A 25,166-nucleotide genomic window follows, 5' to 3' on the forward strand; every position below is an offset into this window, starting at 1 on the left:
GCAGTAAGAAATGACTAATTCATAGAGATGTTCCATGCATCAGTGTGTATCCACCAGTGCAGCATACTGTAAGTCAGCATCACTGAAGTTAGAGTGAGAGAAACATCTAAGCTACCAGAGTTTAGATAAGTGCCTCATAGGGGTTACAGACAGAATGAGTAAAGGAGCAAGGAGTCGGGCTCTCCCTCTCTCGGGTCCCTTTTGGCGTGAGCGATCCTGTGAAATTGTCTAGCCAGCCATACTGATTCAAAGATGGGAGACAAGTCGAGCAGAGAAATGGCACAAGGGGTGAGAAAAAGTCACATCAGAAATAGCTCTTCCAAAGGGTGTGGGCGGAATATCGATGGGAGTTGTGGGGTCTGTCCAGAGTCTGGTGAGGACTCCATTCACAGCACATCCCTGACCCAGATACAGACTTCCCAGGAGGCTGGTGGGTTTCGGAAAAGAATGAAAGAAGTTGAAGGAGGGAAGTGAGGCGAGGTAGGCCTGAAAGTAGGACATGTTTCTGGAGTCAGGGGGTACTGAGGTACAGGGCATAACATAGGTAAGCAGACAGACTGCCAGACATAGGGCGGTAATCAGTTGTTATAGTCTAATTCAAAATATAATCTAACACAGAGGCACTTTATAGCATGTTAATGGCTTACACCATGTTTATTTCTTTTTAAAAATAAAGCCATTAAACAGCATTCATTTCGACATGAATAATCACATTTTTGTATAAAAAAGATGAACTACTATGTTTCAGCTAAGGAAAACATACCCTTCAATGCTTTAATTAACTAATATAGCTGATTAATTTCGAAGCAGCTCCAAAAGTAATTGAAAACATCTCCAAGAACAAAACCTATAATTATTTTTGTATTACAGCTGCAAAATTGAATCTCAGAAGCAGTTCAGAGAAACAAATAAACTAGTTAAACAGTCATAACTATAGACTGCTGTTGCAATTAGCATAATTGCAGTGTACCTAGTGCTGTACTGGCTGATAGGCTGATAATATTTATAATGAAATAGTTTAGACAGAATGCTTGCCATGGTTGTTTTTTTTTTATTTAATTAAATGTAATTGTCTGTTACAGTTTGTGATAAAAATCTGATTCATATCACATCTTGTAAAGTCCTTGAAAAATGCCTGAAATGACGAGCTGATGTAAGTTACATACTTCAGACAATGACAATTTATCAGTCTTCAGACTTCAAACTTCAGTTAGAGAAATGTAGTGACTGAATCACACTGTTTCTATACAGAGATCATATATTTAAAGCATATAAAGCACAAGACAAACAATGATAGGCTAATAATAACTTTTTAAAATGAATACTCCTATGTGATACACACATATGCATATGATGTGATCTAAATGTGTGGAACAAATCGCAGGAACACTACATATTATAATGCAATCCATTGCAAAATTACCATAAACTGGATTAAAACATGACATGATTAAATAAACACCATTACAGCTGAATATCCAGTTACTAGGCTATTGTAGTTCTTTTCCTTTATACTATAGACAGTATATAGGATCCTAATGTGTTTCCATCTCTTTTAGTGCCTTTTGTGCCACAATTGAATTGTACAAAGCTGGCATTAGTAAAAAGAACACAAGGACAGACATTCATGTGCTTTTTGGCCGAGGAGTTCAAACAGCAAAAAAATGAGATTCTCTGCAGCTAATAAATAATTTTTTGACAGACTAATTAAAGTCTCCCATGAGTAATACAGTATGTTAAAACTTCTTTTCCTGATGGGACTCATTAGCTCTCCTCAAACATTTATCTATTATCGTTTTAGCATCGGTACACATTCACACAAACACGAACGCGCACATGGCACACAGACGTGCACTAAACACATTCAGTCACAGTCCTCACCTGCCACGAGTAATATCCACATCCTCTTTTTTCCATCGCAGCACAGGCGGCGGGTCACCATGGACTTGACACCTGAACTCTACGCTCTCGTCAACTAAGACCACCTGGTTCACTGGCCGTTGCACAAACACTGGTCTTTCTGGATGTCGGCAGGAAAGATAATACAGAGGCGAAATGTACTTTTGATATACTGGTTAAATGATGTAGGTGGCAAAAAAAAAAAAAAAAAAAAGCTATGATCTATTATTTTCTGAACCGAGCATATGTGCGTGTCAGACTTCTTACCAAAAACTGAGAGCTGAGCTTTTTCACTATCTCTCTCCCCAACCATGTTGGCTGCCACGCAGACATAAATCCCTGAATCACTCTTCTTGGTATTTGAGATGGTCAGCTTTCCTCCACGGACCTGAGGAAGAAAAGGCACCTGTAACTAGAATGAACCGGTTCAATACAAAGTCCTTTACCCCCGTGACAGTTCCGGGTTAATGTGAGTAGCTGAGTATGTGATTTAGTGTATAGGTCCTGAAACAGCAAAGGAGTCCCCTCCCTAAGGGAATTAACCTACTGTGATCCTGTCGTCCTTGAGGTCAAGACGAGTTTTATCTTTCCTCCAGAAGGTGGTTGGTTCCGGATGCCCACGCGGCGGCTGACACTCAAAACTGGCAGTCTCTCCAACTGCCACAACCACGTCCTGTGGATTCTGCCTGAAGTCATCACGCAACACTTAGAAATATAAAAAAAGAGAGCAAGGGTTGTTACCATTTCTTTAAGAAAATCTACTTCAGGTCACTAGTTTAAATTTTCATTCAAGTTCAGCTGTTCCATTATGTGAACCAAAAATTACCTTTAAGATTGAGCTGCCACAGGCTAACAGAACTCTATGACTTTTTTTTTGTAATTTAAGAGTTCAAAGATAATTCTGTCAAGTAGACTGTCGCAGGAGACAATCGCCCATCTGTCTCCGATAATACAGTCATCACTCTGAGGGCATACTGAACGTATGGGCTCTGCAGATAAATGCAACACCATGTATATATCTAGGTGGGGTTAGCAGTACAATGTGCAAAGGAAAGACACACCAAAACAGAGAAAGAGACATGAAAGCAAAGCACAACTATTAAAGACACACAAACAGGCAAGTCTAGATAAGAAGTAAAGTAAATGATCATGCATTAAAAATTTAAACTGTAATAAGTCTGACTACTTGAGGCTGAATCACTCAGTGTAAAAGTACCTGATAAAAGCAAGTGAGCTACACTCTGGTAAGTGCGCAAAAGACATTGGCATACGGACATAGACATCAGCCTATGTGACTCTATACTAGCAATGATCAGGTCAACATTGAAATACCTGATTGGGTGAGGTGAAAAACTTTGATCATCTTGCTACAATGCAATGTTATCCGTTGAGTAGAATCTACACAAAACAACCCTGATTCCATGAGGTCACCTACAGCCTAGGGGATACAAGGCTCCGCAGCTAATGGGCTAGTGCTGGACACCACAGTATCCTCCTCGAACTAAACACACTCAGCAGGTTCAATCTCAGGGTACCATGAATTATCCCGGCACTTTAAAACTAATTTTTCTAGAAAACTTTGATAGTAAAGTACACACTGGCCTGAAATTCACTGGGTCCCTAAATCATTAAAATTCATATTCTGTGAATTTTGAATACTCCAAAAGCAGCCCAGTAAAAACATGAATAACTCTCTTCATAAGTTTAATAGCCAGAACTTACTATTTACTCACTTGCTAATGAAAGTTCATGAAAATGGATACTATGGTTCAAAATGACATTAGGCGTCGGTGTGTTATGGCTATGGTGAAATCAGGCACCTTGAGATGATTGAAAATATTCACTCTCCAATTCATTATTGTGTTTACTTTAAAACACTACCGAGCTGCATCAAAGGCTGCACAGCGGACTCTTAAATAATTCAAACAGTTATTGAACATTTTCTTATACAAAATCGATGATTTTCAATGTTTTATGAAATTCATAAATTCATACATTCATTTCCAGTAATATTTCTTGACATAAAATATTTATTTATTTTTTCTCTTTCTGAGACCTTGGATGACAACAACGGTTGGTAATGGGCCTGAATTTTTCAGCAGACACGGGGTCAAACTTTGGTTTATTAAAAAGAAGTTGAAACACTGCATATAGGAGTTAGGAGAGGTAGTGCAAATAGTGACTGGGGATACCAATTAGATCAGACTCTGTTGGTGGATGTCTATGAAAAAACACAGGAGCAGGAACAAGGCCAGATTTAGAACTAAGGCTAAAAATTTGTTTCAAAACAACATCTTTAACAGAGATGCTCACGTTATACCTGAAGTTATACACTGACATGATATGCTATGACACCTGGATGAAGTATGGTGGTTAAAAAAATATGCCTTGTTTATTCTAATTTTCTGTCTAGGGAGCTGTAGTTCATTAGAATGCCATTCATGAGCACATTCTCCTTTCTTCCTTTCTTGTCAACATTTTAATTTACCCACGGCAGGGATATCTGCTCTTGATTTTGTGTGTTCAAAGGATCGGAAACATCAAGGATTGTCAAGCAGTCCCTGTAAAAACCATGCATTTTGAAACAGATGTATGTGATAGCCGCTGCTAAGTTAAAGGTTAATGCTTCAAAAACTCCCCACTTCTGTCACAGTTGTTTTCCACATATCATTTTTAAAACTAGTTTTTTTTAACTAACCACAGGATTGACTGTACTGTAAGCCATCACTGAAATAACAGTTAAAAATAGATATCATGATCTGGTTCATGCAATGAGCTGTTGCCTCTTTACATTAACAGCTTTTGACGTCTTTTATTTATTTATTTATTTTTAACAAGTCTTGCTCTAGGCCTGTTTTAAATTACAAAGTGTGCTGTATGGCAACAATGATGATTTACAAAATTAAAAATAAATAAATGAATAAAGGGAAGTTTTCAAATTAAATAACTGTCTGTTGTTTAATAAAATTCTGCTGTTTCTAATTTTCAGTGAGATGAATTAATGAAAAACTAGAGCACTTTATCATATCCCACACTAGATGATAGCCTGTGTTTGCTTTTCATCCACATTACTGCCATAAGCTATTCTGCTGATATACTGTAACATGAATTCCAAGTCCCAGAGGACACCTCTAGTGAAAAAGCAAATCAGGAAGGAGCCAACAGCCCTTTGGCCTAACTGTCAATCACATCCAGTAGCTAGAGTAAACGAGCCTCAGTCGCAGACACTACTTTGGCACAGACATATGCCTAGCTGGCTGTCACGTTGTACTATACGCTTACTGACCCATTCCATGAAGGCAACACTGCACTCATCCAGTCACACAACTGCTTTCCTGTTTTTGTGTTGTCACATCAGAGATGCTTCTCCAACAGCTTGTCCCAAGAGACCGTGAAACACACAGGAATAACTGGAAAACCAGTTAGTTGAAGATGAAGTGAAAACCCAATTACAAGAAGTAAGGCAGGGGAAAAGGCAGTCTGTCTTAAACAAAGGTTGCTGGTTTAATGTAATGATGGAGTTTATAACTGTCACACTATGCTGGCAATACCATAAAAAAGAAACATATTCTAGGCATGATGTCTGGTGTCAGATACTAATCCATTATCAGCCACTTGCAGCTATACAGTATCTAAATCTAAAGTACCAAATTCTCCCTGTCTCAGTGTGAGCTTGGTCGAGCAGCCAAGAGCCGAAATGTGGAGGTCACAAGTCCAAGAGGAGTTTTGAAATATGAAGCACATTTATTTCTTCTTCCAAAAAACACAAGAAAACATATTTCTAGCCAAACCCTCTAGCCAGACACCAATTCAAAATGCAACTAACATAATCTCTACTCTACTTTAATCCTATCTGGTGCATACCAGATAAAGAAAGAGTTTCTTGCACACACACAAAAATGCTCAATATCCACATAAAAAGCACTTCCAAAGCAATTTACAACGTCTATCTATATTGACAATTCCCCAAATGCAAGTAAATATCATTCAAATAAATATATTAATACATCTAAACAGTAACACTAAACACCCTTCTAACTAATACACACTTGATATTACTCTCCAGGAAATAATAAAAGACTCTACTGGGCCTAGGCTTCTGCTTGAACATATCGAGACTGTGGAAGAGGCAGAGGTAAATTTGTATAATGGATGGATTACATTGTAGTGCTTGTGTGCTAGTAGCTGGGCAGCAAATATCTGTGTATCAATTACTCCCATTATTAATAGCAATGTTCTGTGGTAACTGAATATAACTAGCAGTTACATTCTGATACACTGTACCTATTGTCTCTGGGCTATTTTTACTTGTGATGCCACACGTGATTTAAAATAACAATTTATCTCTTGATTTACTTTGGTTTGCCATGAATGGTACACACAATCGGTTTTATCTAAATAGTTTTGGAAGAGAGTAACTTACAATTTCTTGATGATGGGCTACTGCAAACTTGAAATTTGGTCTCATTAACAAAGGCTGCACAGTTACAAATTATACACTTTAAGGCGCAGCGTAGTAGTGCAGGGGTTTGCACTGCTGCTGCATTGTAAGCAAGTTCTTGGTTCAATCACCTGTCGGTGTCCAGTTACTCTGGCTCCTTCACACAGTCCAAAGATATCTAAGTTAAGTTAATTGTTGATACTAAACTTTGTGACGTGAGATACTTAAAGTGTATGAGTAAAACCAGAGAAGTGCTATGTAAATGCCATTCTGTGAACATTATCACACTATACATAAAGCAAAATAATAAAGCCAGGCAGTCTGACTGCTGCTTTCTCTCTGATACACTGAAGTAAATCTGTCTTCTTATACAGGAGAGATAATATTGTCACAGTACACAGACTCGTCCTGTCTATTTCTAATTATTTTGATTCCCTAACTTACACGAGGCAGAAAGAAGAAAATTGTTCTTTCTGTATCTTTCCTGAATTTTCCATGCTCACTTATTCTCTGTGCAAGGAAAGAACATTTCTACACAGATATTAGTGACACCCACTGAGAGGTCTAGGCAGGTTTCTGTGAGTGCTAAACTCAAACTTATGCGAGGAATAAGGTTAAGGTGATGTTAATCTGTTGATCTTAAATGTGGAACCCCTGTGGAGGCAGCATCCATGCGTAGGCTGTTGTCAGATGGTAATTATTTCAGATGGTGGGCTGCCACCACTGCCTAATGTTGTCTGATTGAGTACTGCTCAATTATTCAAACAAGGCATTCAGAGGACTCACTCATTTGCCAGTTACATTTATCAAATCAGAAGGAGAGTGACTTGTAAATGGGCTTCATTTCGTGGCACAATGGGTGGTAAAAATATGTGACAAGGTAGAAGTGTCTGAATACAAATAACTATACAGAGGCTCATTCTATGATTAATAGAAAAAGGGTGGTAATGTGGCAGTTCTAAATTCTGAGATATTCCATCTCACTGTTTTGATTTCTTGAGACTCTCTACAGGCTCACTCTACAACTAAATTTCATTACAGCATTTCACCAGCACATCAAATCTGTGAAGATCCCACTTGAGCACTGGATGCATGTTGCTCAGTTTGCAAGCTGCCCAGATGACTCAGAAATAGAAAATCATCTCCATTTTGTCACAAGTACATGGATTTAAAGCAATATTTATTAACTTACAGCAGGTGATGTTTCAAAACATGCCTTGCTCTATACAGACAGGGCATTTATTAGATGCTGCATTATCTGGTACAAATGCTGTCTCATGTACCCATTAGGCATGCATACATTTACTGCAGAGTCTATCTCCAACAATGCACATCAGCTTAATATTAGTCATAATGCATCCCTTCTGAAAACAAAATGCAATGTTGATATTTGTATTTAGCTACACCCATCTATAAAACTACTGAGATATTTTGCTAATTTCAGGGCTCACATAGCATGCTAATAAATTAAAAGGCGTGCCGGGATACTAAAAGGATTGCAGTGCAGCCATTCTATATTTAGCCAAAGTCCTTATAATGTCTCTGATATAGGTAAGGTTGATAATGTTCACTTGAAACCCACAAAGTAATGTTCACACAGGCAAGTCTGACTAATGAGAGTAGCTGTCAATTAACCTTAGGTGGCTGAATGTTCTCTTTTAAATTCCTCGAGAAGATGCAGTAGAATTTAGTGCAGATAACTTTTTTCATGGTGCAAAAATCAGTTAAATTCAATTTTATTAATATAGTGCCAAATCACAACAGACACCTCAAAGTGCTTCATATTGTAAGGTAAATACCTACTATACCCACAATACCAGACCACTAGATGAGTTCAAATATACAATTTAGAAACAGCAGCTGCACTGAAAGCTGTTTAGAAATGCATTTAGCCTTTATTAGTCATGAATCCATAACGAATAAAAATTGATTTAGAAAAAGTTAGCCCAGAGCAGCTCAATTAGATAGCTAGATAGGTGAGGTAATGATGTAGATATGTAAACTGGGAGGTTTATTCTGCGTATTTAAAATATCTGAGAAAAATCTTTCATGTCAATGTAAGACAATGCAGATTACATTTTTTAAAAATCATTGTGGACCTGCTAGTCGAGTCATTTCAGAGCAGTAATTAATCATAAAAGGCATTTGTACAATATACACAGTGACAGATGGTGACTGTGTATATTTAAATTACAAGCAAATTAACACAGGAAGAATTCTGTGTCTCATTTCCTAACATATAGTGTTTAGAGTGCCTTTATGAGTCAATGTTATATAAACTGCTTGAGGTATAGCAGCGCTATACCTCAGGAGCCAAAAGAAAACAAATATGTGCACAAAGTTTATGACTAGTGAGGAAAGATGAAGATAGTAACATCTGAGTTGTTGTGTGTAACAGATGGCTGGATTTCCATTTGGGACTCATAGATGCGGTGAAGAAATGAGGTGCTTCATGTAGACAAAGCTTGACACATACAGTCAACATATTATACATTCAGGTTTAAACAGCATATCAGCCTTTATTTATAGAAATTGTTATAGCAGCTCTATTTCTGTGAATACATTGTATTTGAGCATAAGGAAAATCCTGCTATTGTACAGCCTTTTGCAGTCAATGATCCAGTGTCCACGAACAAACTACAGTCGTGCCATTTCTTGTGACAGAGGTCTACTACATTTTTGTTTTCTTTTTCAAGTTTGCTTGAGGTTGTTTTTTTTTTTGAACAAGATAGCCTGTAGGGACATGTCATGTTCTCAGCAGCAGTCAAGGATGTCCCATATCTGTCACATGCATAATATCTACACTGACATACACGCTCATATACACATAAACAAACAGAAAAACAGCTGCCCTGTTCCTATATCACAAACTGTGCTGATGACCATAACACATCATCACTGTTCAAGAGATAGAAACAGAAACCAAGACAGTTATGCCGACACGCACTCATGGAACAGGGACAGGGAACATGGAGTCAAGAAGGCTATTTGCATTGGGCATTTTTTTTTTTGAATAAATAAACAACTTAGCATGTCTGTGCCCTAAAAAAGTCATCAGTAATCAGTCAGGACTAAGATCAGCAGGGAGATGAGGAACATTTACACAATGTCCCCTGAGGCTAACAGCCCAGTACAAACGTGCATTACCTATTATAGTTCTGGCTTCCCAACAGGAAGACACAACATGAGTAAATTAAGCCCCCCTTCTTTATATAAACAACACGGTAGCCTGAATATAGAACTATATACACTTGAATTTCTGCCATAATTGCAAGGTGTAAGAGTATCGATGACATCAAATGTAGCAGAAAACAATAGACTGCATTGGCTTGAAGCCTTATTGGTGTCTCTACACACTTTCCAAGTATAATTTGTATTCCTGACAGCTCCTAAAATATATATGTGAAAATCTTTATTTAATTCAGCTATACTTATTAGTGCACATTACTATTAAGTCCAATTATGACCCAATTTTATTTCCATTCTTGCAACATGAAATATAGAGGGGGAAGACCAGGAGGTACATAGTAACTGAGGTCAGCAGCCTTCAAAAGTATGTTCAGACAGCCCTAGCACCGCTTTGCTTTGCTTTTTTGGCATCATTAGTGTCAACACCAATTAGTGTCAATACGAGAGCTGAAAATAGATGAACGGTGAAATCTGTGTACGCCTGTGGCAACACAAAAATTTAGCAGAGTTTTAGATGCAATTTAGTTTTTACTTTGACTTTAGCTAGCACAGGCAGAATTTAGTGAATGCTATTTTGAATTGCTGTTTGTTTAAACGCTCCTCCTTAGCTTCATTATTAACCATAAAAAGACATTTTACTTTCCCCTCTTTTCAACCAGATATGTGACACACACGACCACAGGGCACATTTTACCCATATCTTTACTCGTAACCTTTCTTTCCATGGAACGTTTGAGTGAGAGTTTACACCTCACGCTATAAAAACAGTCATTATGAAATCTTTGGCCTTTGAGTTAGGAACCAGTCAGCCACCGTGAAGGGTTAAGAATAAATGCCCTATACCATTGTCATGTTTAATTAACCTCCGTTCTCTTGTCATGTAAAGTAAATTGAAGTTGTGGATGTTATAGGAGGAATCACCCCTCCTCCCATTACCCACTCCCTCATCTCTCACTTGCTTTGCCTCTAGTTACTGTAACAGCATTCCCTCGGACCACATTTCCACATCTATAATTAATTACTCCTGTCTGCATGAATTTCTTCGCAAGAACACATTCCTTTATCTCTAAGAGTAACCTATGTAAATCTGCTTCTCCCTCCTCTCCAGAGTCACAGTTTCAATCTCATCTATATAAACCGCTAAATCCAGATGCACTGTTGTTTGTACAGCAGTGTTCAAATATTTTTGTGTGGACTTAGTTTGTGAATTTGCATTTATGGAGACTTAATTCCTACCCATTCTTCCCAGTGTTCTATCTTTCTATTTGGTATCTAAAGATAAAGAAACCTGCCTTGATACTTCACTGTTAGTTATTGGAGAAAGAAGAAAAGGAGAGAAAAAAATGGAAGAAAGCAAGATATATAAAAGGTCAATCACAATATTTTTTCTCAAAAACCATGGGTGTCATAGACCCTTAGAGCAATATTTTGAAGAAGTACAACATGAGCGGAAAAATGAGTCAGGGATCAGAATCTCACATTTGATTCGCCTTGTTTCACTAAAACAGTGGTCACCAAGGGGAAGAAACCTTACTTGCAGACACTAGTTATATCTAACTGAATTTATGCACCCTGCTGTGTTTTATATTCATCATTGTTATTATCATCACAGTACTGCACAGGGTAAAAAGAAAAGCTATTGCAGACTTTTAAAAGTTAAAATGGCTTGATCTTTTCTAGCAACCACTTTTTTCTCTTCACTTTTCTGTTCACTACAACCTTGTTCCAGCTTTGGGAATGGTCACTGTCTTCTGTTTATACCAGTAGAATATATGCAATTTCCAAGCTGTCTTGAGTTATGTGGGAAAAACTGAACTAAAAAAAAAAGTCAGAGAATATCAGAAACAGAAAAATCCAACTGAGATGCCATGATCTAAGCACCTGCACAATGATGTCCACCAGAGATAGTAGTAGTAGCCTATATATAGAACTATATGATTGAATTTGAATAAATTATTGGAACAACTATGTAGGGCACAGCTCCTCAACTACAGCTGTCATTCAACACAAAAAAGAAAACTAATTAATATGATAATCTCAGTCAAACACATTAACTGATGATATATGGGAGGTTTTGTTACTTTGATTGCACGGATTTGACCTTTGATCTCTAAATGAGAAAATTAACTTAATTAATCAAATATATATGAAGGCTGGATATATAACAGGCTATCAGAATATAAACTGATAGCCTGTAAAAAATGTACCATTTCTCATTCAGGTCTCTGAGTTCTCATCTCTGAATCTGAATACGTAAATTTTAATGTTTTGGCTATGGCCATTTTGAAATTTTGTAGTCAGATTTGGACGAGAGAGTAAAATGCCAAGTCATAAGCTAACGTGACTTAGCTTGGTTAGCAAACTGTAACCACAGACTGAATGGATGCAATATACGGACACAGATATCTGCTAGTTAGAACCAAAAATGCGCACTACACTTTTATATTAGAGATTCTCCCAAAACACCACAAACATGGGGCAGAAGATGAATTCTGTGTCTCAAATTAGCCAAGGGAAACTTAGCAGAAAGCTAGCAGCTAAGCACTTTAACTTGCAATAGGTGAGTTATCAATGCTATATAGACCCTCTTCTAAGGGCTTCAAGTTTTCAACAAGGCACAGGACCGTATTATCGATTCTATGCCCTCATTAAAAATTATAATAATAATAAAAATCAAAGTAAAAAATAATAATAGAAAAATAATTTCTCATAAAAATAGATCACCATCAGCAAGCCTAAACTTATTTCTTCGCAGCTAAGAGTTTTGACTAGAATATAGATAAGCTATTTAACAAATCATCAATTTAAAAAAATCAACTGAACAGGACAAAATTCAACTTATTTTTCATTCCTTGGTACAAACACAATCACACCTACACAGCAAAATCTCCAGTGTTAACTGATTTTCTAACACTGGAAAATAACTCAAAATGTTAGAAATATTCCAGTGTTAGAAAATCAGCACTGCTTAGTGTTAGTCATTGTAAATCTTGAAAACTGACTAGGTTACTTTTAAAAATACAACACTGTCAAAAGTGTTCATTTAACACTCAACAGTGTTATATTTAACACTCAAAGGAGTGGACACATATAGACACTCTCTAGTGTTAATTTAACACTGGAGATTTTGCTGTGTAACATCTAACATTTACACTGATTTAATAGAGCTGATGAGCTAAAACTGGCTGCCCACAATGTTGATGTATTAGTAAAAACCTCATTTAGCATTTCAAAGTGAAAATCCCAAATGCACAAGGAAGGATAAGAGTCCAGTTATATCTCCTAGTAATTCTTAAGCTTCTCCCACAGCCAACTAGCCTCGATACAAATACTCCCTTGAGCAGTTTAGGAGATTATTCACCACAAACTGCAGTTAATCACATCTATGTACACCTTCTGGTAAGCCCCAGGTCACCAGTTACATACTCTGTATGTACACAGCAACTGGAAGGGAGCAAGTGTTGGTGGCTGATCCATACCTGCTACCTGCAGTACCTTCCTATGATCCCTCTGTATGTCCTCCATCACATAAAGCAGATTAAAAAGCACTATCTATGAGACAAAAGACTTTGGTGCCACTTCAGAAAATGGCATCAATTTTTCATATATGACATTTCCATAGAGAGATAGGTATGGAGAATCAGACCAATCTTCCAGTGATAGCCCATCATGGGGTGATCGGTCTCAGCTGAGAGAGGGCGTCCTTTCCTGCATGAACACACACAAGCATATTCATCCACACACAGGGAGGTACATGTGCAAACACAATCACACCTAACTCCTCTATCTTTCTCTCACACACACATAAGACAAATCTGCTCCGTTCATCAACATATTCTTGCTGCTGACATCCACATTTCAATTTCATGTCTCTCTTCATCCTCTGTCTTCTATTTTTCCCCTCACATTCTCCATCTGTGGTACATTTTTGCAAAACAAAACAAAGGAGTTGGCGTCTTTCAACTCTTCAGAAAGTTTGGTTTATCCACGTAACCAGGCATTATTCTGTTTCACAGCAATCTAACCCGTCTATCTCCATCAAACCATGCTCCCTGAATCCCTCCGCATATCCCTCCCTAAACACAAAAAAGCACATGTCATTTTTCACGATGAATCCAGCGGCAAAAATGTAAAACAAAACAGACCAGGAAAATCAAAAATCACCGTTCGTTATTTGAGCAGAGCGTGTGGTGCACTACTTGACAAAATAACTGTAAATACTGACACGGCTAATCTCAACACAGCTGTTAGTATTAGGTCCTTTAATCCTGGTCCAGATCGGTGATGTGCTCACACTGGCTTGGGGACAGATGAGCAACAGCCACCAGGCTGCCAAGTAGGCTAAAGGCAGCAGACTGGCCTGACGCTCACTTTTCGACATGATAAGCCGGGAATCCGTGAGCCCTGGAGCGGGGCTCTAAAAGCAGTCTTTGTGGTGCATCATACAGCCTTTGACTAAATATCACTGGCCATGCTGCAATCTAACACCAGATTGCTGCAATGTATTTTTTTTCCTTACCTTTGATCATGCCTGTTACATACATCTGTGCTGACAGAAATCCTACTTCTGAACGAAAACAGGGGTGCATGACAGGAGTGGCGCACAATTTTTATTTACCTGGTATTATTATTTTTTCATTTGTTAATATTAAATGATTAAAAGACAAATAATTTCAGTGTAAACAGCACTGATGAGTCAGGTTGAATTACAGTAAAACTATGTAGGAGATACCAATTTTTAAAAAAAAGATGCTGTAAGCTATGAAGTGGCACTATGCTAATAATAAAAAAATGACAGCTAATGCTCTGCTCAGCTTTAGCTTTCTTCTGAAATGAGTGTAATGTTTTTGTAGTATTATAACAGGAACATCTAAAGTGTATTCTCTTTGAATGTCCTGCAAACCTGTCTATAACTATGACTGAATAAAGCGACAAACAAATCTGAGCCGCACTTGCTCTCTGAACCATCTATTGTTGATTCATCAGTTGCTTTCTTTCCACTCTTTCTTCCTCTAATTATAGTGTGAATACTAAGTAAATCCTTTTAAGCCTGGCAGTAAAGGGAAAAAGTAAACACACGCTACATATGACGTGCATCAGTACAGTTAGCTCAGATGCTCTTCATATAAAGAAGGATAATACCTATTTGATTTTCTAGTCCAATGTTTCCTCTGATTTTATCAAATCATATTTGTTCATGCTTTCATAATCTGTCAATCACGGCTTCTAACTGACACACTATCACTCACTGGTGAGTGCTCCCTCTGATGAAATACTGTGCACAACAGAGGGATGGTTCTTTTCCTTCAAGCATCATAATAACCCTTTAAATCTCTGTGAAAATGACTGCTTTGAGAGGCTGACTGTGCAAGTGCTGCACTTCTCTGTTGCTGACATGCTGGAGCCAGTTGCACTGACTTTACAGTCTGATCTGCATACGACGCCATGTGCCAGACCCGATTGTCTGTGGTCAGGAGAAGAAACGAGAGAAAGAGACACGGCAGCATCTGTGCCACGTATCTGTAAGAATAAAGGTCATAAGTGTAAGACATGCAATAAATGACTGACAGATGGAAGCACAGACATGGATGCCAACTCAAATTCTCTAGGTACACGGCGTAAGGAAACTGACAATCCTGTCTCAATCTTCTGGATTAGGAAAAACAACCAACACCCTTGCGGCATACACACAGGCAATGCAAACAAACTGTACCCTGTTCTGTACAGCTTCTTCATTGCACAACTGGAATCTAGAGAGAAACCGTTAAAAGACAGAATTCACTAAAATTATGGCATCCTAAATATATTTTTTAAAATCACTGGGCAGATATTACACCAAATGTATTTTAGATGTAAACTGCAATTGTGAAACTGGTTTATTAACCCATTGGTGAGCCTGTACAATCTTAGTCAGAAAGCCCAGGTAGGAAAATGACAACAAAGATTTAAATCAGCTCTGTAATTGGCTATTAAAAAATACTGCAGGTTTTATATGCCAAAACCAATGAACAGGTTTCCTTTAACTGCCAATTAGTAAATCTTCTAATCTTCTAGGTAAGCGCTCAGATGCTTTGAAATGAAATTTTCAAAAACAGTAGAAAGTGATCAAATATTATCTTTTCATAACAACGCCACCCTGTTATGATTTGTGGTGTTTTTTCATTCATTTACGGCGCAAAACTATGAGGGCAGTGGATGTCAAAAGAGATGAAACAAAGTTGTCAATCATGACACGTAAGTTGGCTTTTTATAGTTAATAAAGCAGTATTCAGCCTGTGATCCCTGCACTACAAAGACTGCACTTATTATTGTTAAGTTGCACCAATTACTGGCTGGCAAAGGCATTTGAGAAAAGCACCATTAAACCCAGCATCCGAAGAAACAGAAAACAGCCGGGTGTTTTCTCTCAGGGAATGTAATTGATGAGACGCTGTGGAACAACACACCCACTGGAGCATCCAGTCCCTCAGCAAATTATTACTTGGCTTACAGTATGTGCGGCGTCTACCTAGTTGTCATTTCTCATATATCTCCTTGTCATTACATACTTTGACTCATAGATATCAAACATATATAATACTGTGACTATATAACATCTGCTACCATAAAATCAAACCTTTTTTTAATTTCTTTTTGTGTACAAATGTTTAATTGCGCTTAATGTTCATTGTAATTATTGCCAAGTTTGGAGTCAAGATTAATGTTTGTGCATTTCAGCATCACACATCTCCGGGAAGCAGTGATGTGCATAAACAGAGCTGCATTCAAAGTGTGCTCAATAGACAGTCTAATCCACACAGCAGCAGGAGAATCGTCTTTCAGACTGACACCATGAGCCTTGAGCATCCACACATTAATAATGCGCTTCCCCCCCCTAAATTCTTTATATTAGAGGCTATGTGTAAATAAATTATTTCTGCATCTCTGAATGAAATCCACAGGGTGAGCAATGTGTAAAAAGTGTCCTTTGCTAAAAAAGCGCAAGCAGTAAGTGGTAAACACTGTCACCAAACAGCAAGGAGGCCTCAGGCCTGAAGTGAGTTTGCATGTTTTCCCTTTGGGTTATATACCTCCCTCTACAGTCCAATGACGTGCACTTTAGGTGCCTTGGAAATTATGAATTGCTTGTAGGTGGGAAAGTATTTGTGGTCCATATGTGACAATGGGAAGGAAAAAATCCCTTTTAACAGCAGGGATCAGGCTCAGAAAGGGGAGCCATCTCCTTCAACCAGATGGGGGTAAGGGTAGGGAGACGGGACAAAAGACACACTGTGGAAAAGAGCCAGAGTTTAATAATAACTAATGATTAAATGTGTATATACAGAGGTGAAGAGCTTAGTGTATCATATGAAGCCTCCAGCATCCTAGGCTTATTTCAGGGTAACTAAGGGCGGATTCAGGATCACCTAATCAAGACCTAATTATAAGCTTTATCAAAATAAAATTTAAGTTTTAAGCCTAATCTTGAAAGTAGAGAGGTTCCACTGAGGAGGGGCCTTAAAGTTGAAAAGACTCTGCCTCCTATTATGCTTTTGAAATACCCTGAGAACCACAAGCCACCACCCTGAAAGCAAAGTGCTCTAGTCAGGTAATAAGGTGCTAATAATCTTAAAAATTAAACCATAATGCTGAAAGTCCCTTTTTTGTTAGGTTTATCATGCAAGCAGTGACAGCTAAGGACTAACAACTGTTTATCAGTTCACCAATCAAATATTTCAAAAGCTTGATTTGTTGGGGTTTAATTCTGAGATATCCATGCTCCACTCAGGGTGAACCAAACTTTGGGCAGATCAAATGTTTATGCAACTCCCCTTCATGTGCCTCTAGGTGAAGTTTCTATTTACTTGTAACAGAGAGTTTGAGAGCATACTAAGGAAACTGTTATGGTATTTGGGGTTAGTGTTTTGAACTGTATTAAATGCCAGGTTTATCAAAGCCTGTCTTCCATCATTTAACAAATAGACTGCAGCAGCATATTTAGTTATAATGTCTAAATATATATGGGAAAATGAACATCAGGTGGCAAATACACATAATGTGTATTTGTACTCATGTGACCTGTTTCACAGCTGTGGCTGGTGATTTGACAGCCACATTAATATCACATGCTTTAACTGATTGTGTGTCAGTGTGATAAGTGCCACTCCTTTTGAAAAGGATAAGGCCTGTGAAAATTGACAAATTTCATCAGTAAAAGTCTGCTGAAAACTATTCATGGATGTGTGAGGTGCAGTCAGATAGATTACTGTTGAGTTTCCAATATCTGGAATCACATCTCTGCCCCCATCGGCTTAATGGACTGAATCCTATGGGAACCTTCGCTCCTATGTTACTGCTCTACACCACTTCTGGCTCAACAAAAGCCAAAAATATTACCGCATGAAGGTGAGTAGACTCTACATTCCCTTCGAAAACGAAATTCAAAAGGCTACGATTTATCCAGTAAGCACAAGAATCTTCCTTTGGCGCATGCAAGACCTTGAGGAGTCTTATCCACCTTGTCAGCCATTTGATGTAGGTATTAAACTACCCCTTCATATTCTGGGTGCAAGGAGATAGGGGCCAAGCATAATGAGCTAGGCTATCACATAAGGGTAGGCTTCAATATCTTTCAATTTTAAGGAAGGCTTTCTTCACTATAGCATTTTCCATTAGCTGATTTGTCTTCATCCTATGCAAGCAGTCAGAATTATTGCGAAGCAAACAGTTTTCTTTGTTTCCTTATCATTTAATTGATCAGCGGAACGATCTGTAATAATGAATTGTTTCTGAGCAAATTCATAAATGGCAGAGCGCAGCATGTAGTAACAACTTCATTAGCCGGTGCTTGAGGTTTTATCAAAATGAAATGCTCATCGTAGTGTTACCTTGCATTCACGATCCTATCTATGACCAATCCATCTTAGAGCAATATTTAACAAAAAGAAGACATTCCATTGTAAGCAGTTCTAGCTGAACAAATTCTACCTTAGACCGTGTGTACTTTTCTTTGTTTGAGGAGTATGCATGAATTAGTAATAAGCTCAGTGATCCCCTTGCTGCTAAATAGGTTAGAGGAAAGAATATATAATTATGTATGAGGGAAGATGGAGGTTGTGACTGACAGTTCTACAGATATAAAAAAAAAGGAAAAAAAGAGAAGAGTTTGTTAATTCTGGATGGGTAGCTGTATAGTTCCAACCTTGGTGGGTGAGCTGTTGAGCACTACATGCCTGAGTTGATCTGCACTGCATCTCACTGTGGCTCACTCTAAAAAAACCCTCACCCACAGAGAGTTCCCCAACTGTCACATGCCACTGAACCACAGTAAATACAAACACACACGCACACACACAGCATAGCCATTTTCATTAACAGAACCACTGGCACACTCAACCCAGCTGGTCCCTGAGTCGACACTGGAACTGCACATCTGGTGTCAATGCTCTGTTAGAGGGAGGCCATCTGGTTGGGTAGAGGGAGGGGAGAGGGAAGACAGGACCAGAGTGGGGAAGTCTAAAGACGTTTGGGGAGACAAAAAAAAACAGACTTCTCATCGATACTGTGCCATCGGAGGTATGTGCATTAAAAAAATGGATCTGTTTGTGAGATGTACTACATGCTCTGCGTGCATTAGTTCGCTTCCGAGTAAGAGGATTAGATGTCAAAGTCAGGTTTTTCTCTCGGAGCATTTGGAGCTAATGGCAATGAACAGATAGCTTGTTTAATGGCTCTGACTCTCAGCATAACACACGTCTTCTCAACATGAATAATGCTCCCTCTGTATTGTCCCATGGCTTCCATGAGGAACTTAATATTACATAATACATAGAAACATTAATAATTCTTAAGTGTTTCCATGTGACGCTGCAGTACATTTTTACTTCCCTGTCCTTCTTGCTGTAATGTTTTACGTTATTAAGCGTTGCAGTTCCTACCAGTCTGCTTGTATTAGACGACTGGCTGTTGACAGGATGCCTGTAAAGAATCTAGGACTATATGATATTTACCTATATTGAAGAGATTCTCCCCTTATAGCTGCAAGCGTAGGCCAGTGCAATAACCGTTTATGACAACAAGTTCTAAAGACATTTACTCATACACAAGTCCAGAATGTATATGAGAGGTCCTGCATTGGTTTGCAAGCAGACAGAGAACAAGTGCATAAGCATTAATCTGTTACTGCCACTTTGATTACATTATTAAGGACTCATACCACCAGTGTGACAGTGATATAGTCATGCACCTCACTTTTAGGCTTTTGATTTGTGTCAATGTGAGGAGAAAGGTCGGAAATTGACCACCAAAACCTTTGAATGCACCCCAGCAATGCACTTTACTTTACCTTAAAGAACATACACACACGCACACGCACAAAGTGCCTTCTGCTGCCAGTAGCCGACTGAATCATGCTCTTATTAAACCTTGATCGGAATTCGAACGAGGGCATTATCCACTTACAGTTATTAATGCTGCGGTTCTCAAGGGAGGACAAAGCAGACAGCGACGGACGGGGTGGGGGGTGGGTGTATGCACACCGCACATACAGATGTTACTATAAAGTTCTGTCTGGAGGTAGGGTTCTTGAGATTGTATACATAGATAAGGTTTGCACTTCCATTAAGTAGGAGTTGGATAAATATCCATCTCTCATTAAATAGAGAAGCCCGCGCACACACACATACACACACACACACAATTATCAAACTAATCATCAAAATGTTGTATCTGGATACAATAACCACACCAAACACCAAATGCTTGATTAGTGATAGGAAGGACTGCTCCTAAAATCCCAGCCTCAAGGAAGTCAAAGAAAATGAGATTCTCATTTTACATTTCCAATATACTACAACCTCAGCATCTCTTAATTAGGAACCAAAAGACAGTCTTTATTTTGGCAGAGTTAATTAAGAAAGAGCAAAATTTGCACAACTATTGCAAGGTACAGTAGATAAACATAAGAGTACGGGAAGAGCAAAAAAATATAGATAAAAGTGCTCGTCAGTGTACTGTAATGCCTTTACGGGAAGGCAAGTAGAGATTAGCTGTCAGTCCTGTGAAAGACAGAGGTAAGGTGTCAATAGAGAATCAGAAAGAAATGTTGCCGTGTTACGGAAGTGATAATTCTGTCTCTGCATAGCATCCAGGGGGCATTTTGTGAAAGCATCCTCTATGAAAACTATGAGAATTAATAGCCTTAAATTCTATCTCTGCTTGAAGGTTTTGCACTATGAGCACATGCTCCTATAACAGTGACATCCAGAATTAGTCTACGTGATTTGAAAAAAACACATTTACTTACAAAAGCCTTGGAAATACACTATTTGGACTATTTCCAGTTTTATATGCTTTATTTTTTGTAGCTCTATGTTTGCGTAACGATTTAAACAAGGCAGCACCTCTTAAGTGTGCTGCTGTTTTCAAAGGGCTTTGTTTAAAACTGTGAACAAACAAAGGTTGTATGGAAACCAAATTGATTTTTTTGCCACCTACACACACTGCTTTTAATTAGACAGAACTGAATCATGCGACTGTTTCTATTGTGTCTGTGGAAATAAATTGCATATGTGCATTGCACTTGGATCATTCTTTGCCTTACATTCATTTACACACAAGTTTCTATCAATTTGTTTATTTATAGATGGTATTGCACATAAATTGACAGTGACTTTGTTAGCTAAAGCATCTGATTTGCACCTGTAGTTTGCAAAAAAATGTCCTCTCTCTACTCCCAATGCCAGCAACTTGAGGCTTTGTGCTTTTAGCAGTTTATCATCCTCCCTAATCCCAAATAGCCGTTCCAAGAGTTAAAGCACCTGTACGTGCATCCGCCGAGCCACATGAATTTTCCTCTTGGGGATTGCATGATACCAGCAAGGTCTGACTGCCTAGACAACGCAGTAATACAAGGGGAGTGGCTGCTGCTGAACACAAGCCAAACCAGCTAGACGGGGGAGGGGAACACGTGCAGGGAAAGGGAAGCGACAACTGTGGTTGGATCTGGCTTTGATGAGAAGGCTTGAGAAGAGGGGAGGCTCAGTCTTCGATGGAAGCAGGTGTGTGAGGAGGTGATAAGAACATTGTGACAGGCACTACACACAAACACCCCGGCACACACACACAAACATGCAAACAAATAAATAAAAAAAAATACTCCTGCAAACACCACTTACTGAAACTGTTCCTTCAACTTCAACACTAATTTAAATGGCATCCCTTCAAATAACTGAGCCTGCACTTGTGCGGGCTCCAACTCTTTTCTGGTCCCTCGTAAGAAGACAGACAGAGAATTATGGTGTGAGAAGAGAAACATTTAAGAGGGGAATGAAAATGATGAGAAAGGGGAAATGGGAGCGAGGTTGATTTAGGCAGCTAATATTGTGGTAAACAACTCTTTACTAGGAAAGACTACACATGTCTCAGTTTGCACTGTAAGGGTTTCAGGCTGCGCACATATACTGCACACATATATATTAATTTATAAGCATCCCCAGTGGGTGCTTTGTGGTAACATGTGTTACGGCACAGAGAAAAGTAATTTATGGATAAGATATTTGTTTGGCTGGCTTATTTCAGAAACCATTAAGATTAATTAAGTGCTGCTAAATGTGGTGCTGTGGAGTTCAGATGTTGCAGATGCATTCTCGTCATTAGCTCACAGTTTATTCACCCCGCTTAACAGCTTCTAATAGCCTAAGTAAAGCCAGACCAGAGCGTTTTAATGGCTGGAAAATAGCAAGTATGATTTAGTGATCGAGAACGACTATCAAAGTGTTAATGTATAATCTATAGTGTGGGAATGTAAATCTAAATCATGCACACTTCAGCACAGTACACACCTGCCCATGCTTGTTAATCACAGGCAGAGAGTGAGTGAGATAGAAAGCAGGCAATTAGACACTCTGTCATCAAATATTTGGTTTGTTTGGCAGGAAGACTGCATTAAAGAGTGAAGAAGAAATCGCCAAGTGTCTTCAGCCTACTTTATATCCAGCCTTATTTCAAATAGACGTTACACAAGTAATTAGCTCCAATCAGGGATTAATTGAGCTAACACAGAAGGAGAAGGAAAAGGGTGGCTTTGGAATTGTTCTACTTCAGCATTTGTCCTATGTCCAATTAAAAAATCATTTAAATGACTGCCTAACTGCTCACTACAACTTCACAATGTGTTGTGTGTGCAGTTGCACTGCATAAAGATCCTGGTGTGAACATCTGCACTTCCATAGAAGTGATAAAATTCAAACTTGAGATCAAAACTATTACAATGTGTGCAATACTACAGAAAGCTTCAGAAAACTAAAAGGTGGATGATAGTATTTTGCCAAATGTTGTTTATCGAGGTCAAGACATTTTCACAAGATTATCTTTTCTTGATTTTCACTGCACTGAGTCATGTTTGCTCAAGAGAAAAAAACTAAAGTGATCACAAATATTCCAAAATGTCAGGTAGTAGTTGTAGTTATCTAGTTCTGAGACTAAAAAGAAAGGAAGGAAGGAAAATGTGATTAACAGTCTTCTAAAAAAATCTAATGTTGTAAATACTTAATACAATATAAAATAATTCAATGAAATATGCAAAACAGACAAGAAAAATCATATTTGATGTTGAAAAATACTTATGCTTGACTGCTCAAGGAATAACTTGTGCTATGTCTGATTCAACACAGAAGCTGGTTATCTGAGGTTATCTGAAACTTACTGAGGCTGTCAGAGGAAAGGAATGGCTTCTTTAAACGTGGACACAAATGTGAAACCAGTGTTTGGTTGCACCATTAAAAGGATTTTTGCTTTGTTTTTCAGTCAATTCAACTGTAGACTATTTTTTCTGCTTCAAAAGAAAATAAATTCTGCTAATTTGTGTCATGACTTACATTGGCATCATCTTCAGTTTGGACAGAAGTAGTCAAACTGAGGAACTGGCAAGTTGTCTGTGAGCGGCATTAACCAGCAGACAAAGGAATTTAAATTAGCAATTTTAATCCCATGGATCCTTTTTTTCAGGCTCTTATTAAAAACAATAGTCATGAGGCATCTGCCACTGCACCTACCAACATTTGTGCCTTTTTTAAGTGAAAAAGAGTCCTAATTTCATGAATGCTTTTGTGTCTATATAGACCAAAACAAGCAGTGTTTGTTCCTCTTGCAACTTTTTGTTGTATGGAAGGTAAACGTACTATTTACATCATAACTTTTTAATTATCATCATCATTCCTAAAACCATGCATAAGAAAACTACACATAGTCATCCATTTTCAGAGGCTCAAAAGTAGTTGGACAAACTACCCTAGGTTTGAATATAAGGATTGCTTTCGATTCCTATCTCTCTTACTCTCTCTATGTCTTAAGAACTACAACATTATTTTTATTAACTGAAAATTATATGGTTTTCATTTTTGTAGCCAAATTTAAAACAGCATACTGGACTTTTCTGAGAAGCCAGAAATTAATCAACCATAACACTGAACCACCAACCACAAAAACGGTTTTCTTTGTTCAGGAATGCAATCTGGACATAGTAATGGATGAATTATTACAAAAACCATTAAAGAGGATTTTGGTAATTTAGAGCAGCTGTGGAATAAACGTACAACCCACTATATCCACTATAAATCTTTGAGGATGTCAAAACAAAATCAACCTTGTCTCTTAAACATTGACTCTAAAAAGCTTGAACTGTCCCTCTGATGTACTCATTTCGGTCTATGAAAGTCTTAACATCAGCTCTGCTCCCTCCACCTCAGCCTGCTGTCTTTTTGTTGGTCCCATGGTCTCAAAACCGTACATGGTAGTAGGTCCCACTACCTTCATGTACACCTTCTCATTCACTCTTACTGCTATCCTTCTTTGATAAATCACCCCTGACAGTTGTCTCCATCTGGTCCACCATGTCTGCACCCCCTTTCAACAACTGACTCAAGGTATTTAAACTCATCCGTCTTCACTTCTCCTCCATACATCTCCAGCATTACACCTGTCTCGCTCTCATTCATGACATATTCTGTCTTGCTTCGACTGAATTTGATTCCTATTCTCTCCACAGCATACCTCCAGCTCTCCAGGCACTCTTCCACTCATTCCCAACTTTCACTGCATATCACAATATTGTCTGTGAACATCGTAGTCCACAGAAACTCCTGCTTAACCTTCTCTATGATCCCATTGCAAACAAGAAGGGGCTCAGAGCTGATCCTTGGAGTAATTACACGTCAGATTCAACACATCTATCACTTGTACCGCACAGGTAACCACTGTCTCGTTGTCCTCATACTTGTCCTGCACCACCTTCACATACTTCTCTGCCACTCCTGAATCCATGATACAATACCACAGTTCCTCACTTGCCACCCTTCCATGGGTTATCTCTAGATCCATAAAGACAGTGCAACTTTTTCTGACCATTGCTATACTTCTCCATCAACACTCTCCACGACTGTGTTAAACAGTCTGGCTAAAATCCAAGTCCACTGTCTCACTGGCATCTTCATACCTCAAGAAGTATGTCATAACCAACTTTCCACTCTTCATCCTCTTCATAGCTGACCTCACTTCCTCCTTACCAGTTTACTGCACTTCTAGATTTACTTCTCCATTCATTCATCCATCCATCACCCTTTCACTCTCATTTTCTTCATTCATTTTCTCAAAGTTCTTC

General features: G+C 38.4%; 1 protein-coding gene across 2 annotated transcripts in view; it reads right to left on the bottom strand.

Annotated features, from left to right (window-relative positions):
- LOC120723304 (roundabout homolog 2-like) overlaps nucleotides 1–25,166 on the bottom strand; it is an 80,398-nt gene that overhangs the window by 32,381 nt on the left and 22,851 nt on the right. For both annotated transcript variants that reach the window (XM_040014686.1, XM_040014687.1), the window contains exons 3-5: nucleotides 2,447–2,604; nucleotides 2,167–2,287; nucleotides 1,882–2,020 (exon numbers count right to left, since the gene is read on the bottom strand). In XM_040014686.1, the coding sequence (XP_039870620.1) occupies nucleotides 1,882–2,020; nucleotides 2,167–2,287; nucleotides 2,447–2,604 (418 nt within the window). The remainder of the gene's footprint in view (nucleotides 1–1,881; nucleotides 2,021–2,166; nucleotides 2,288–2,446; nucleotides 2,605–25,166) is intronic.

This window comes from Simochromis diagramma, unplaced genomic scaffold, assembly GCF_900408965.1.
Source record: "Simochromis diagramma unplaced genomic scaffold, fSimDia1.1 OVJJ01000676.1, whole genome shotgun sequence".
In the NCBI taxonomy this organism is placed as follows: Eukaryota; Metazoa; Chordata; class Actinopteri; order Cichliformes; family Cichlidae; genus Simochromis; species Simochromis diagramma.